The sequence below is a fragment of the Notolepis coatsorum genome, assembly GCF_963971535.1.
Source record: "Notolepis coatsorum genome assembly, chromosome: 15".
Taxonomy (NCBI): Eukaryota; Metazoa; Chordata; class Actinopteri; order Aulopiformes; family Paralepididae; genus Notolepis; species Notolepis coatsorum.
Genome location: NC_140179.1, coordinates 35471639 through 35489678, shown reverse-complemented (window position 1 = coordinate 35489678; position 18040 = coordinate 35471639). Strand labels below are relative to the sequence as shown.

The window sequence follows — 18040 nt, the reverse complement described above, 5'->3', positions numbered from 1 at the left end:
GAAAAGCTTAAAAACACTTATATTCTCGACGGTATTAACACAACAATGTATGAATGAAAAAATATAACGTTCCCACATCCGGAACGATAGATAATCGATGTTGAATGGGCCATAGTAATGCAGATATAGCTATAATATTTAAAAAGTTATAGCCCTGCAAAGAAGGTAAACATCTCCATAGGCTTATAGCGGTGGCAGACTGGGTATAATGATGGGCATACTGCGTGGCAATCAATTTGTTAAAGGTGAGTGTTTAAAGTGAGTGTGTGGATGTGTGTGCAGTGAATGTAGATGGATGGGTTAGGCCATGGTTACACTTACGTTTCATTTTAGAATTATTTCGTTTGCATGTCCAAGTTAAAGGGCAACGCCGTTTTGGCTCCTAGCGGCAACGCTCAAAGGGGGTTTTTGTTTTGAAAACTCCCCGACAACAGTGCCATGTAATTTGCGTGAGCCAGATACGGAGCCGTTCATGCCCAACGCCCATGCGCAGTAGACACCGACGCCAAATTCTCCCCTGGCTGGACCTCGATTCATGTGCTTTATAACGGAGCAGATGGATAACCATTTGACTCCATCCTTCCAGACACCGTCACTACAACAGTCTGCATCCCCTTAACAATTGTTTGTATTGAGCCGTATTGTATTGTACCCATTCTGCAATCTGTTAACACTTTCAGTGCCACCAGGGGGTGCACGACTTAGTGCATGAATGCCACCATCGGCACTAATGTTAACGTTAATATCGCCTAATCTATGTTTTAAATTATGGCTGTGTCTAATCTGCCCGTCGCTTATCAAAGAATCATTTTCCAGTCAGTGCTGTCAAGGCAGATTGGTTTTTTATCGCTTCATTTCCGTTTGAGAGAATTTTTAAAAGCACCCGTTTTGAGGTAAAAAACGGCCCATTCTGGGCCATTCTGTGATAATCGTCTTTTACTGGAATATTCCAGAACGTTGATATTTGTCGGCCTATTTATGAATCGTTTTCAAATAAACGCTAGATGATCAATATTATAGGTACATGCACGCACATTCGAGGCGCGCGCTGATAGCCGTTTTCATTTCCTCATGGATTTTACAGTGAAACCGCTGGAGCACATATCAGAAAAAAAGCGTATATCTTCATCAAAACGTGTCTGATTATCCTAACACTGATAACAGATTCCTTACCTGACATCAGATGGTATCCAACTGGTATATTCCAATTCCTGATCACCATTCGAAAAAATCGATAAGTGTATAGATCTAACGTGTATACAGTAGATCTCATGCTTGCCGCGGCTCAGAGTCTCCAGAATGAACTCTGGTAACTCCGGCTGCATCAGTGGACTGGAAAATGTGGACTGGAATAATTTTTTTCCCCCATCCATTTTCATTGAGTCCATTCCAAAATCCCTGATGTCATCTGGGAGACGATAGGGGGCGCTTTTTCACATCTGATCGCCGGCGGCCTTTGGGTAGGCTAGGGTAGGCTTGCGTGATGCAATATGATTTCAGATCGCTAAAAAAATAATAATAATAATAATTCCGAGAAATCTCGTGAGTGGCTTTCAACGTAACTATTGTAAATCCGAGAAAAGCCGTGAGTGGCAGTCAAAGTGTTAAATAACGTTTATCCATTTATTCTACTAGCATTAACGTTACTACGTTAATGTACGAGAGCCTCAATGCTAACTATATAAATGGAAAACGCCAATCACATTAGCATGTAGCTAACAACATCAGAGATCTTTTTGTGAGACTAAACTCTCCGCTCTTGGTGGTAAATTGTGTTGATGTTGGTTTTGTTTGTTGTTTGGGTTGTTTGTTTATTGCACTTTTATTGCACTTTGTTTCTTGCTGAAAAATAAATGCTATGTTGCTAAATGGCTCACGCGAGGTATTTAAAGATGGTGGGTTTTCTGTTTTTGAGCAGGACGTGGAGTGACGCGTTCAACCTTTCTGATTGGTTGAAAATGGCATTCATGTTTGAACTACATCGCCACCTACTGCTTTGGCATTGTACTACATGTATATACATCACTGTGCTCACGAGACAAACAACGTCTAACTTGCCTGCCAATACACAGCGTTCTGAAAAGCTAAATGAAACAAAATCGTTTTGGCTATAATGTAACCGCAGCCTTAGTGTTGCATAGTCATTGAGCATCCTGAGCATCCAATTGAGCACAATTGGGGGTGGGCTTCCCACTCTCCAGGACATTTACAAGAAGCGTTGCAGGGCCAAGGCTAATAAGAATATTCAAAGACTCTTAGTCACCCAAACAACTGCCTCTTTGAACTGCTGCGGTCAGGCAAGCGTCTCATGGCCAGTACAGAGAGACTCAGAAGGAGCTTCTATCCCCAGGCCATCAGGATGCTCAATGACAATGACACTATGTAACAACCCATCATCTACACTGACAGCACACACATCCACACGTACACACTCACTTTAAATAAACACTCACCTTATCACCCACTTTAGACACTTTAACACACTTTATATTTATTAGTAAAGAGATTTGCACTACAATTCATACCTCATTGCACCTTACCCTAAGTTTGTACCTCATCCCATTTCTGCATTGTACCTCACTGTTACTCTTCTTACTCTGTATTGTATATTGACTGAACACTTTATTTGACGTACTTTTGACTTTTTCTATTTTATACTTTTTATCTTTTACTGTATGAAGCACACTCCCAGAGGCTCATACAGAAAAAAGCATTTCATGATAAAGTATTCTGTATTTTATTATGACAATTTAAACTTGAGTGGCTATGCATCGCTTGCCATTTCCTACGCGGCTGAACGCAGCGTCCCACGCTTCTCATTCACCAGGCAAAGAACTCATACCTTCTAAAAGCAATGAACTGTGAAGTGCAGTCGTCTTTCAACCCCGGAGCCGTATTGATCAGTAACTTGATAGTCCTCTGCAAGTCTGAAAAGCAAAGAGTATGCATGTTCTTGCATGCAGTCTTTCATACTTCATCATAAAGTTGTTATCTGTGTCTTGTCAACGTCCGTACGTACTACGTAGTGTCACTGCACTAAGGTAGGTAAAGGAGGAAGATATTGACAACGGTTGCTTTGGGCTGCAATTCGTGTATGAAAAGACCCACTGCACACTGACTTGGCCGATAGAAGGAGCACGTTCAGTGTTAGACTCCCTAGATGCAACACTGAACGTCACAGGAAGTCCTTTGTACCAACAGCCATCAGACTGTACAACACCTCACTGTGCACAGAGTAAATTCCTGTATATCCTGTACATTGACATTTTACTATAGGCACATCTTCCTGGACATTTACATTTTAATTTGACAGGATGTATATACATATTTTATAATATATATCTCTGACTGTATTTTTCTTTTATTCTTATTTTCTTTTTCTCAATTTATTTTTGGGCTTTCTGTATTTTTCACCCATCCCAATTTAGTCATTATGCCAATTCCCTTCCTGGTCGTTGTGCGCATTGCCCCACTGTCGGCCTGGGGAGGGTGTAGACTAGCACATGCCTCCTCCGATACATGTGGAGTCGCCAGCTGCTTCTTTTCACCCGACAGCGAGGAGTTTCACTGGGGGAACGTAATGCATGCAGAGGTTCACGCTATTTCCCCCAGATCCCCTCCCTGCTTAACAGGCGACCAGTAGGAGTCGCAGTTTACAACGACCAGGACACATACCCCACCAGCTTCCCACCCACTAACACTGCCAATTGTGTTAGTGGGGACAACTGACCAAGCCGGAGGTACCGCTGACAGCTGGATTCGATTCCAGAGTCTCAGTGGTGGTAGGAGAGTGCTTAGTCCACTGCGCTACCCAGCCGGCCTATTTTATTCTTATTCCTATTCTTATGGCTAACTATATGTTGTGAGCGATCTGTGGTGCTGAATTTCCCTTGGGATTCATAAAGTACCTCTATTCTATTCTAAAGTGCTATATAAATAAAGTTTACTATTATTATCATTATTAGTACTACTTCTAGCACTGCACCAGGAAGTGACCAGTGTAGTTAGTGCACAAACATCAACCCATGTACATTCCCACTCCAGTGGGCTGGATGGAAACGTACCAGACGCGCTGTACTCACCGTCGTCCGATTCCCGGTCGGGCAGTCGGATGAGGATGAATCTCTTGTCGTCGGACGGCATGGTGGGGGGTCCGGGTCGGTTCAGATCCACGGTGGCGTCGAAGTACAGAGGACGGTACCAGTGGTTTAGCCCCATGTCTGCGATTCTGAAACAAAAGGATGTCATTGAACATTCGAATCAAACCTAGTGGTGCACGATATATCGGCAGCCGATATAATATCGGCAGCAGATATATAATATCGGCAGCCGATATATAATATCGGCCGATATGGTAATTTTTTTTACACATCACTATCGGTCCGATATCAAAATAGGGCCGATTTTTATTAAAAGAAATTATTTAATTTGACTATTTATTTTTATCCAACATGTTTGTCTTAAATTGTTTCAAAATATCAGTAATTTCTGAAAATAAATTACAAAAGTAAAAAAATAAAAGCGTTTTGGAAAATAGCTTTTTATTTGATTATAATAAAAAAGTGTTTTCTATACAGAGATATCGACATCGGTAAATATCATTATCGCCCAGAACAGCAATATTAATATCGGTTATCGGTATCGGCCACAATTTTCACATCGGTGCATCACTACTTGAACCATTTATAGCACATGCATGAGTCTGGCCTCTTTTGAAAGGAAACATTCTGAATTTTCTTCCTGTGACGTACTTGGGTACGTGGGTTGGGCATTATCATTATTCCTGTATTTATGACACCATCTGAACATCAGGTTAGTATATTTATTGTGTTGTCTGTTATGTGTGGTGTTGTGTCATCTCCTAATTTCTGTTTCTATTCACAGATGCCACTCATCTCCCTGATGGGATTGGTTGCATCTGATTGGTGCACCTTGGAACATGCAGGGGAGATGGGTGGTTAATAGAGTGGAGATGACACAACATCGGGGCGCCTCACTCTGTCAGTTGACACTGATAGAGTTTCGTGAGGTTGCCATTGATTGACCACTGTGTGTGGATTACCTTGTGCTTATGTTGGCCACTGTGTGTGGACTTACCAGTAGCCAAATATATAGGTATTGTGTTGTGGGCCTTAGAGCCATTTGCCTTCCTGCGTGGAAGTAAGTATCTATATATATATATTTATCGGAAGTATACTATATCTTATATCATATGGTATTATATATATATATTTAGTATTTACCTATACCTCACTTTGTCTGTTCTCCAATTACCTTTTTTCCCTATTTGTTTACATGTTTGTGGGTTGTTTTTTCCCTTTGTGGCCTAGTTAAATCAGTGGAGGTTTCAAATCCTACCCTGCAAGAATAAATATAAATTTACTCTTTGGGAACAGTGGGTTTAAATCCCCGCTATAATAAAATATCATTTACTTTTTTGAACAACGCCTTGTGTTATCTTCTTTACCTGCCTGGGACCGGTGCTTTAAAAGCACTACTGGACGGGCTGGTTTTCACATACAGCCCGTTCCAGCTTATTCTATATTGTCTTGTGACATTGCTATGTGACATGGGGGCTCGTTTCCGGTCTTTCATGTACTTGTGACATGGGGGGCTCAATGCCGGTCTGCTGTGTACGTTTGACATAGGGGCTGATGGTATCAGGTAAAGTGGCGTTGTTGTTTATTAGTATTTATGTATCCATGCTGTGTTTTATATAATAATTAAACATTTGTGTATGCTCTTAACCAGATCTCTTTTTTCTACCACGTAACTGGGGGGGTCACCTGCTTGGCTAGAGGGTGGGGGGCACGAGTCGTGATTCCGGTGGAGTGCGCAATGAAATCGGTAAGCGACTGAAGATATGTGTAGCCTTTTCATCCAGGTAGTGGAGTAGTTTAGCTGGGATAGGCTAGAGTGACACAGGTGACTCCTAATTGAGTGGTTAGGAACATTTGTTATTGTTTTCATTTGGTAGATGTGGTCAGTTGGATTGTTTTGGTTAAGAGGTATAAAAGCAGAATGTGTCTATTATTATTGCGCACGGTCATGGTTAACTAAGTGAGGACGTGATATATATATTTTTTTTGGTGTATCGAAGTCACGCAGAACGACATATTATGGCAGCGTCGGCGTTTGTTTTTGAAGTCTTTGTGGCGGATCCAACAGAGGATCAGGTGGAAGGTTGCACTAAGGCGGAATTAGGCCTTATTGCTAAGCATTATAATATTGCGGTGCAAAGTTCCCAGTCCAAGGCTGATATGAAAGCGGCTGTAATAGCGGGGTTGGTGGAGCAACAGGTGTTCAGCACGGCTCGGGGAGTAGTGAGTCATAGTGACCAGGAGGTTGAGAACACTGGCGAATGGGTTGACTCTCCCTTGCGTGATCTTAACCCGGGGGGTGGTGCTATTAGGAAGAATGGTAGTATGCCCAGAGCTGAAAGTGAGGGCGCGGGCGATTCAGATAAAGGATCCACGTCTTCTGGCCATACGCGCTCTAGTCTGCGTTTTGCCCGTCTCCAGATGGAGGAGAGAGCGCTTTTGCGCAAGGAGGAGAGAGACAGGGAGGACAGAGCTGCTGTTCGAGATAGGCTGGAGAGAAAGGAAGAGAGAAGGGAGGAGAGAGAAAGGTTGGAGAGAAAGGATGATAAAGACAGGGAACTTCAACTGACAATAGAGAGAATGCGGTTGGAAGCAGGTAGTGGTAGTGCTACCTCCTCTCCTGCTGGGGTTTCCCCGGCTCACTTTAATATTGGCCAGCACGTTAATCTGGTGCCCATGTTCCGAGAATCAGAAGTAGAGGCTTATTTTTCTGCTTTTGAGCGTATTGCACAGGCTCTGCATTGGCCGGTGGAGATGTGGGTAATTTTACTTCAGACCAGGCTCACTGGCAAAGCCAGTGCAGCGGTAGCGTCATTAACTATGGCAGACAGTCAAAGTTATGAGCGGGTGAAGAATGCTGTTTTACGTGTGTATGAGTTGGTTCCCGAAGCATATAGACAGCGTTTTCGCTCGCTCAGAAAATCCCCTTCTCAAACAAATACTGATTTCTCCCGTGAACAGATAAATCTTTTTGAACGATGGTGCGCGGCGAGTAAGGTGCAGGATCTTGCAGCCATGAGCGAGTTAGTACTCATGGAACAATTTAAACTCTGTATGCCCGAACGAACCGAACTGTATCTGAATGAACAGAAAGTGTCTACTCTCCAAGACGCTGCTGTTTTGGCGGATGAATTGGCGTTGACGCACAAACATGCTTCGGTGCGTGACGATACTGTGTGTGTTAAAAACGGTGCGTTTCCCTCTCGGGAAATACCATTTCGGGGAAATGGCGAGCGTGCGTATCGGCCACGCTCGCCTCCGTCTGAAAAGAGACATTGTAATTATTGTAGGAAGCCAGGTCATTTGGTGGCGGACTGTTATGCATTTGTGCGCGATCGGCAAAATACTGACAGGCCAGCTCAGGAACCAAAGGTGGTGGGGTTGATTAGCACTGTCTCACGCCCTGGGCGGGAGAAACCAGACAGTTGTTTTGATCCTTTTATTTCTTCTGGTTTTGTGTCACTGTCGGGTAAAGTCTGTGACCAGCGCGAGGTGAGGATCCTTTGTGATACAGGTGGTTCACAGTCCTTTATGCTGGCGGATGTATTGCCGTTAAGTGTGGAGTCGTCTTGTAATACAAGTGCTATTGTGTGCGGGATAGAGATGGGCTACACGCCCGCTCCGTTACATATGATACATGTGCGGTCAAAGCTAGTCACAGGTTGTTTTCCCGTGGCGGTTCGTTCCTCTTTTCCGGTAGCCGGGATTGATTTTATCATGGGGAATGATATAGCTGGGGGGAAAGTTCTGTGCGATGCGTTGATTGAGCATTCAGCATTCCGGCCACGCTCGCCGCCGTCTAGGAGACCGGTGGTGTGCAATTATTGTAAAGAGACAGGCCATGTGGTAAAAGGATGTCGTACGCTGAGGAAGCGACAGGACAAAAGAAAGTCAGCCCAGAAACCAAAAGGTGGGAGGGTTGATTTTGTCATGGGGGACAACAACAAGTTCGCTGGGGAGAGTGTGATCCCTGTAGTGGAGGTTGAGAAGGCTCCATTGGCTGACTTGTGTTGTGATAATGTTGGTAATAATCACCCCAATGTGTTTTCTGCTTGTGTTGTCACCGAGGCACAGGACGGAATGCGAACTCAAGTTTTGTCGTTGAGTGACTCTGTCGGTGGCGAGGCATCTCTCGTCGAGGACAGGGGGCCATCTGTTGGAGAGATGGAAGAGGATGCTGTATGTAGCGTTCAGGGGAAGCTGGTAATTCCTACACCATCTATTGGAGAGATGGAAGACGTACCTCTGTCGCCCGAGCAATTGATCGCTCTAGAGCGGTGGCTTTACCCTGGCGGCTGGGTGTGTAAATGCATTAAATGCATTTGACATGGTTTTTTGTGAGTTAGATCTCACCACATTTTGAGACCGGTTTGCATTCGGTAGCCGGTGTGTGCTACATGCAGTTTTCGATGACGTCTGCGCGTCTATTTTTGCATACGTGCATTGATTGTGGGAGGAGAATTTTTGTTGTTGTTTCTGTTCTCCCTAGTGTGTGTGTGCTAACCTCATGTTGGGTAATAAGTAATAATGTTTTGCTCACCCTACAGGTTCGCTCTTATGGGGGGAGGTGTGACGTACTTGGGTACGTGGGTTGGGCATTATCATTATTCCTGTATTTATGACACCATCTGAACATCAGGTTAGTATATTTATTGTGTTGTCTGTTATGTGTGGTGTTGTGTCATCTCCTAATTTCTGTTTCTATTCACAGATGCCACTCATCTCCCTGATGGGATTGGTTGCATCTGATTGGTGCACCTTGGAACATGCAGGGGAGATGGGTGGTTAATAGAGTGGAGATGACACAACATCGGGGCGCCTCACTCTGACACTGATAGAGTTTCGTGAGGTTGCCATTGATTGACCACTGTGTGTGGATTACCTTGTGCTTATGTTGGCCACTGTGTGTGGACTTACCAGTAGCCAAATATATAGGTATTGTGTTGTGGGCCTTAGAGCCATTTGCCTTCCTGCGTGGAAGTAAGTATCTATATATATATATTTATCGGAAGTATACTATATCTTATATCATATGGTATTATATATATATATTTAGTATTTACCTATACCTCACTTTGTCTGTTCTCCAATTACCTTTTTTCCCTATTTGTTTACATGTTTGTGGGTTGTTTTTTCCCTTTGTGGCCTAGTTAAATCAGTGGAGGTTTCAAATCCTACCCTGCAAGAATAAATATAAATTTACTCTTTGGGAACAGTGGGTTTAAATCCCCGCTATAATAAAATATCATTTACTATTTGGAACAACGCCTTGCGTTATCTTCTTTACCTGCCTGGGACCGGTGCTTTAAAAGCACTACTGGACGGGCTGGTTTTCACATACAGCCCGTTCCAGCTTATTCTATATTGTCTTGTGACATTGCTATGTGACACTTCCACAACAGGAAGAATCACTCCGAGGGCTCTACATGCTACAGCAACGCAACTGCAACACAACATCAGCGCGACTTCAACGCAACATGGTTGCAGATGTTGCAGAGGGTGTTGTAGACTGTGTTGCGAGCATGTTGCGTACCTCTCCCCAAAATCTAATCTGAACAACCGTTACGTTGATGTTGCGTAGCATTGATTGGTTGGTTAGCGAATGGGGGCGGGGCTGTCATAGAATAATATTGGTCCCGCAGGCAGGAATACTATCCTCGAGTTAATGTAATTTATACAAATGGAAGTATTGATTTCGCCGTAACGAATCATTAAAAAAATATACCGTTAACCGGAATATGTTAGTTTCTTACACATATGTTGGATTATGTAATTGGTTTGTCATGACAAACCAATCAAAAAATCGCGAATTAACCGGTGGTTATCCTATAGCCCTAGTATGTACATTTCAACAAAGTGGAGCCGCAGGGGACTTCCATAGCATACGCCTTCAATTCATCTTACCTTGACGATTAAAAGCCTCCACAATTTAGTAAACAGTATTCCCATGGCTGGTGTTGATATTTTACGATGCCAGCTTGTGAGAATTCGTTGTAGCCAGCTAGCTAACGTTAATGCCATTCAATGCTATCATACCCAACTAACGTTAATGCCATTCAGAATTTATTAACATAGCTACAACACAGTAACGTTAATATAATTACATGCATCATTGTTTACAATGAACAGTGGGGCTAATCGAAAGGACTGGACACAGACAAGTTAAACAGCAATAAATTAATTTAATATAACAGGTAGTTCGAGCTGCATTTCCGTGCCTATACGACCGCACCACAGCCACAGTGATATGCGGCTTTGACGAGCTCTCTCTCTAACTAAACGTTAGTTTAGGTTTGTGTTAACGTTAGATAATGTACAGCCCAAAGCCGTGTTGGATGGAGAAAAGTCGTAGATGGCCTATGCTCCATTGGGAGCGATGGGCCTAAGTAAGTAGTAAGTAATGTACAAAATAAACATTTACGGTGCTTTAGACGTCACTCTTTTATTTTGAACCCCCCCCCCCCCCCAGAGACCGGAAGTATATATGATGCTTCGTTTTCTGCTTGTTATCAATGGGTATTGGGTTGGTTGAGAAGGGAAGTTTCATCTATCTAGGGAACCTAGCTACATCCGGGGTACAATGTTGCATAGGCTGCGCGTCGATGTTGCAGAAGCATAAAGGCAGAGTGTCTGCAACACTGTTGCGTTGTCGATGTTGTGTTGCAGTTGCTTCGCAGTTGCTGTAGCATGTAGAGGCCTTAACACAAACCGCTAAAGGAAGATGAGTATCCATCTTCTCGGCAAGACAGAAGACAGTCGAGCACATTTCCCACAATGTTGCCGTGTTCCTTTAATCTAGGAGAAGAAATGTGAAGTATTTACAGTCCGGCGTTCCTGACGATGAGCTCGGACTCTGCGCGGTGGTTGGTCCTCATCTCGATGGCCCACTTGGCCACGTTCACACTGTGAAACAGGTCGTGCAGTGTGTTCCCAGGCTGGATGCTGGGCAGCTGCCTCACGTCACCTGCACACAAGAAAACAGAGAAAACATTAGCAGTTGGTGCAAAGTCTATGAACTTATGTACTGTTATTATTAATTGATATTATTTTATTTACTAATCTTATTTATTTTTGTTATTGCAGACTGTTTTTGTATAGTCTTATTTTCTTGTAAATTTGATTAATTGATTGATAAATTTTTTGTACGTTTGTTTCTGTTTCACTGGAGATAATTGATATGTCCAGGCTGTCCTGAAGAAATGTCAATAAAATACTGATTATAAAAAAGAAAAGATTAGTTATTCAGGGGTTTAACAACAAGAGAGGAAGGGAGACAGAACAGAAGAGTTGATTAGGGATGGGTACCAAATTCGGTTCTTTTGAGGTACCGAACCGAAACACGTCGGTACTACCGAGTATCGATTCAAGTGAGATACAGAGAGAAAAAAAAATCTGTTTAAATTTTTTTTTACTATTATTATTATTTTTTTTTTTACCTTTTTTCTTTTCATGTCAACGTTCACACGCACAATATATGCTTACCTAGGATTTGACTTGATTCAACAACAAAGCAGTTGGAGCAATGGCAAGCCGAAAACGGTCGAAATTGTAGTTATTTGAAGTTAGGATTTATTTTTTCGCAACTGAGGTAGGTAAATCATTTTTTTTGACTAAAGTACCGAAAAAAGGTACCGTTGGGTACCGGTATCGATTCACAGGTACCGGTACCGCATCGGTTCAAATGTGAAAGGTACCCATCCCTAGAGTTGATATATCACAAGTACAGTACAACAAAAAGAAGTTTGGCATCCAACCAGAGTGCACATGTAACAGTAGAGTGCAACAGTAATATACAATGTACAGGTGATTAAACTGGGTATAAATGGTAAATGGTGCATTTATATAGCAGCTTTACAATTTGTTCCAAACATTCAACCACACATTCACACACAGACAGCGGAGGTGACCATGCAAGGTGCCAACCTGCTCATCGGGAGCAGTTAGAGGTTAAGTGTCTTGCTCAAGGACACGTCGACGCTGCCCGGGAGGAGTGGGAATCTAACCGGGAACCTTCCGACTACCAGACGACTGCTCTACCTCCTGAGCCACTGTTAACTTAAAGGAAGGCAGCTGTTGTGGCTGTGTATGGTTCTTATACACACTACTGAGGCTCCCGACTGTTCATTTAATAAATTGTAAAATTGCCAATACGTCTCGTTTCTTCCTTGTTACTGATAAGACTTCAATCATCCAATACACCAAACAAGAGTCAATAGCAACAGCAGAATAAGATGTTTAGCATTGGCAGAGAAGATTTGGCAAATCTTTCATGGGCGCAAGACGCGCAACCCAAATACTCAGCTGTGCTGCTCATCCCACAAATGCATGTTCCTTACAAATGGGGCACCATTTAAAAAATGGAAATAAACAGACAACAGTATAAAATGTATTGCCAAAAAGCATTGTTACAACAGAGAAATAATCTACCAAACACACATTTCCAAACTTTTTGTTCGATGTTTATATATACAGTATATAGTGATGGCTGAAGAACAAAACCTCCTATCTGCATAAAAAAAAAAGTGGGGGGAAACCTCATATCTGCACTTCACGAGGCACTAATACCTGGTCGGTATCGTTAACACATAATATAGTAATATAGTCCAAAAACTGTTTATTGTATTGGGTATCCTTCAAAAATTGCATTCTGAAAGAAAACAACACGTTCTCAAAAAATGAAAATTTTTCAGATCGGAGGTTTTGCTCTTCGGCCGTCGTATATATCCGAGCGTACCCAGTATGACGAACTTCCTGAGCTGGGCGTGCTTCACCAGCATGGTCAGGATGGTATGGAGGAGCTGGACGCACACCAGGCTGCCCTCGTCCACCACGAACACACGCACCGCCTTGAACTTCCAGTCCAACGGCTCCCCGTGCTCGCCCTTCTTGTTGCTCATGAAGTTCCACAAGACCTGGGGACGCGGTGCGTGAACGGAACAGCAGTTAAAAAATGACATATAGGGCACCCAAGTGGCGACCCATGTAACGCGCTGCGGCACGAAGCGGCCGACCCAGGTTCGATTCCCGGACCCGGCGTCCTTTGCCGAATGTCTTCCCCCCGCTCTGTCTCCCCTTCTTCCTCTCTCTCTCTCTCTCTCTCCCTCCCTCTACCGGACTGCCCGGTAGTACAAACAAATAAAAATCTACCAAAAACATAATAAATTTTTTTTTTATCCACTTTTTCTCCCATTTTTCTATATTTTCTCCCATCCCAATTTCGTATCATCCAAATCCAATTCAACCCTCCCCTGTCACGAACGCCGTTTCTTGCCTCCCACAAGCCGGCTGCAATGTGGACTAAGTCATACATAGCACAAGTCCCCTCCGGTACTTGAGGTAACAGCAGTCGCATCTTTTCACCTGCGCAGCTCGATCTCTCAGTGGCGAGGAGTAACGCGTGGGAGGCTCATGCTGCCCCCGACACTTCCTGATTCTACTGCGCAGGCGCACCAACCGACCTGTAGGAGTCGCTGTCCACAACGCCCGATCCCCACCCATCAGTTTCCCACCCCCTAATACGGCCAATGTGTATTAGTATGAACGACCAGCTAAACTGAAAGCAATGTGGAGCGCTGGGCTCGAACAGGCGAGCCCAGCGTCTCCGCATTTGTGGCGAGTGCCTTGCCCACTACGCCACGTAGCCGCCCTCAAAAACATAATAAATTAATATTCTTTTTAAAGGACATATTTAGCAATATACATATTATTAGAGATGTTCCGATACCATTTTTTCCTTTTCGATCCGATTCCGATACCTAAGCTTTGGGTATCGGCCGATACCGATCCGATACCAGTGCACACATTAATATAAAATTATAAAACAATTTTTTTTATAGCTACTGTTTTATATATATACTGATTTTTAGTAAATAACTAGAAAGTAATGGTATTTATTCAACAACAGGTGATTGTATAGATTAGTATTAGTATCATTAATTGACAACTATCTCAATGAGTTCACCCACGGAATGGTTGTTGGGACATTGATTCCGCACGGACGTTATACGTTGTTGCACTCCATAAGGCTCCGGTAACTTCAGTTTGTAGCAGAGGCGCGCTGTTGTGATTTTTAATGCACAATAAATATTCAACATTCTCTTTTGAGACTTCGCCTCAGACTCTTATCATTTGGCACTAAAAGCTAAACATTGTCACCGATATGGCTGTCCGCAACATGTCATTAATTGTGTGCGAGAGGTCGATCAGTTAGCCACATTAGTGTTAGCTAACGTTAGATGGAAATACAAACAATGTAACGTTACTGATGAAAAAGTGATTTACCTTGGAATACTCCTGTGCCAACTTGCTGTACTTTGCTTGCAGGTCTGCAGCCATTATTGCTGGATTATGAATAGCCCCAACTTTAGCCAAGGTAACGTTAAAGCTAAAACTAGCTTTCGGTTAGCGCTTCAGCTAATGCTAAATAACACCAGCAACGAACACATCAGAGCTCCCCGTCAACACCCCTCTCTCGGGACGATGGCATTTTAAGAAAGTATCTGTATGCTGTTAAAATGACAAATAGCATTGACACTTTAATTCCCGTCGATTAAAAACATGTTTGTTTTATAATGCTCACTCAGCAGACCACAGTGTTGTTGATAAATTACGTCATATGGTATCGGAGGCTAGACTTTCGGTGTACTCGCCGATACCGATACCAGCATTTTAGGCAGTATCGGCGGCATTTCCGATACCTCCCTTCCGGAGCACGCATATTGTCTGGTTCCTGTTTAATGCGCCAGTGTCTCCGTGGATTGAGACTAGGGATGCACGATAATTATCGGGCCGATATCAGCAATTATGACGTCATCCCGATAAACTCGATAACGTTATTGATAGCTCCGATAACATATAATACATTTTTTGGTTAAAAGAAATCCGGTGTGGGTGGATTTGGATGAAGGGCGCTTGTTTTTATTATAGCCTCCTCCCGTTTTGCCAGTACTGTGGTAAAACTGATAGCGTGTGGTTTAGGAACAGGGAGTTTTTCACAAATCGAGCGCTCCCTTTCTTGGCTGTGACGTAGTCACGTTACATTCGGAGACAGACAGTCGATCTGCCAATTACGTCCCACGGCTTGCACCCACCTCTTCTTCTTACCACCAATCAGAAGCTCTCGTTCGTTTATTTACCTCCGGATTGTCAGCCATTACTCTACTCGGAGCTAACGTTATCTCCCCGCCAGCCACATTGACAAGTACCAGCGCTTATACATTACTGGCAAATGTCTTGTTGCACGTGTGGCAACGAGCGTCGTCAGCATCGACTTTAGTAAAATAGACCCAGACTTTTGAACATTTCGTTCTCTCCGCCATTATGAGAGCAGAGCTGTCTGTACTGAGTCGGCAGCGCAGCACCCGTGTGAGTGAGTGTGTGTGTGTGAGTGAGTGTGTGTGTGTGTGGGAGGGAGCCTGCTCGCAGGCAGAGACAGAGGCAGGAGAGATAATAGACAATGGCCAACAAGATTAGTTTGCGACGTTTAAATTCCTCAAAAAAAACCTCCATAATTTCTCGAGTACCGATAGCAGTACCGATGACGTCGGAGCTTATAAATACTAAAAAAAAAAAAAATTATAAAAATATATATATATATATATATACAGTTAAAAAAAATATTATAATACAATAAATATCGGTTATCGGTATCGGCTTGAGGAGCATAAAGTTATCGGTATCGGTGTCAAAAAATCAATATCGTGCATCCCTAATTGAGACAGGTGAGGTCTAGCTCTATGTTCAATGATAGACTTCGGTCTAAAAGTTGTTAAATATTGTATATTATATTCCTAAACTGTGAAACGAGTTTGTAATGTAACTCGTGTTGATAATGTGTACTTGTGCAGTTGTTTTGCGGGAGGTTTGACCGTGTTAGGGAACTTGATAAATGCACTTTAAGCTAGCATGAGTGGGGGGTTCACACACAGCACGTGCACTGGTAACAGGCTAATGGACGTCACGTCTTTTCTCAATCGCAGCTCGTGTTGCAGAACGTCATGACTGTATCCCTAATGCTGCTGCATTTTGTGCCTTTGTAACCCAATAACAGGTATGTGTGTAGTACAGTAGCTCCCATGTTTTTGGTCCGTTTTGTATTGAATTGTTTATTTTTCCAATGTATTATTCTAATGTGTAATTCTAATGAGTAAGTGTCTCCGTGGATTGAGACAGCTCGTGTTGCAGAACGTCATGACTGTATCCCTAATGCTGCTGCATTTTGTGCCTTTGTAACCTAACAGGCTGAAAATAAATACAACCAACAGTCTCCCTGTCTGTCATCTTTAACACAACGCCGTCTAACTACACCGGTCACATATATGCTGTGAAGCCTACTAGCCCACCTCTCCTCTCCTACCTGGTGCAGAGTATAATACGCTGTGAAGCCTACTAGCCCACCTCTCCTCTCCTACCTGGTGCAGAGTATAATACGCTGTGAAGCCTACTAGCCCACCTCTCCTCTCCTACCTGGTGCAGAGTATATACGCTGTGAAGCCTACTAGCCCACCTCTCCTCTCCCTACCTGGTGCAGAGTGTACGCCGTGAAGCCGGTCTTCTTGGTCAGCAGGGACACCGCTCTGCCCGTAGGAGCCGTCAGGAGGATCTCCTTTTCACCGTGCAGGGCTCTCTCCCTCTCCACCACCTCCTCCTTTTCACCGTGCAGGGCTCTCTCCCTCTCCACCACCTCCTCCTTTTCACCGTGCAGGGCTCTCTCCCTCTCCACCACCTCCTCCTTTTCACCGTGCAGGGCTCTCTCCCTCTCCACCACCACCTCCTCCCCCGACCCCTCCTCCGACCCCTCCGGCGACGAGAGGAGGAAGCGGGGCGAGTCGTTCTCGAAGTCCGCGCAGGCGTTGCTGACCTCCTCCAGGTCGCTGCTCCGCCGCTCCATGGCGGCTCTGAACAGCAGGCTGACCACCGTGGTCTTCCCGCAGCCCCCCTTGCCGCTGATCACGGTCACGGGGTTGGAGCAGATCATCTCCGCCGCCCGCACCTGGTCCGGGTCCAGCTCCATCGGGGGAAGATCGTCCGCTTCGCACGGAGAGTTTGGCGGCACCGGGGCGGCGGGTTCCTCGTAGTCGCCGGCGCTCGGCTCCGCTTTGATCCCGTTTACTCCCGTCTCTCCGGGTTCCGATTTGATTGAAACGCTTTGTTCTCTTTGAGAAAACGGACTGGAGACGATGCGGTCCGGGTCGACGTCGGGCTCAGGTTTGACTAAAGTGCTTCCCGCTCCGCGAGGAGGAACGCTCTCCGGGTCGGCGTCCGTGCCGGCGAGACGCATCTTCGCCTCGCGCCTCTTCTCCTCCATGGCCTGGCGGAGCACCTCCCGGACGTTCACGGGGATCTTCCACGGCTCGCCCTCCACCAGACTGCGCAGGCACTCGGCGATCCCCGTCTCGTAGCGGTGCAGGTTCCGCAGTGCCACCTTCTGACCGTGGCGCACCGCCACGCCCAGTATGCAGAGGAAGCGCACGGCCTCCCACACCTCGTCGTCGAGCGTCCCGGGGTCGCACCGCAGCGCGTCGCACAGCGCCCGCTGGGCCACGTAGGTGCTGCCCGAGCGGCAGCAGGACCTCTTCAGCTGGTCGTAGACCCACAGGGCGTTCCTCTGCAGTGGGGGGACATCGTCCAGGAGGCCGCACTCCACGAAGGACCTGAGCTGCGCCTCACAGCGGACCACTTTCAGTTCCGTATACATGACCTGTGTAGGGAGGGAGGAGTCAGAAATGGTAAATGGTGCATTTATATAATGGTGCATTTGTGGCCCTCTTGGGCTATATAACTTATTGTCAATGTCAAGTATACTATTATATACTTATTGTTTATGTGTCTTGTAAGCCCATTATGGGCTGGGCATACACCTGTATGTAAGACACGAAAAAACATCAATCAATGAAGCGCAGTCACGAAGGGCTGGGGTGAGTAGCGTGCTGTGGGTTAAA

General features: G+C 44.7%; 1 protein-coding gene across 1 annotated transcript in view; it reads right to left on the bottom strand.

Annotated features, from left to right (window-relative positions):
• helb (helicase (DNA) B) overlaps positions 1 to 18040 on the bottom strand; it is a gene marked incomplete at its 5' end in the record, with an annotated part of 49257 nt that overhangs the window by 21148 nt on the left and 10069 nt on the right. The window contains 5 exons of the mRNA XM_084330967.1: positions 2843 to 2927; positions 4083 to 4228; positions 10923 to 11064; positions 12835 to 13012; positions 16621 to 17799. Coding sequence (XP_084187093.1) covers positions 2843 to 2927; positions 4083 to 4228; positions 10923 to 11064; positions 12835 to 13012; positions 16621 to 17799 — 1730 coding nt within the window. The remainder of the gene's footprint in view (positions 1 to 2842; positions 2928 to 4082; positions 4229 to 10922; positions 11065 to 12834; positions 13013 to 16620; positions 17800 to 18040) is intronic.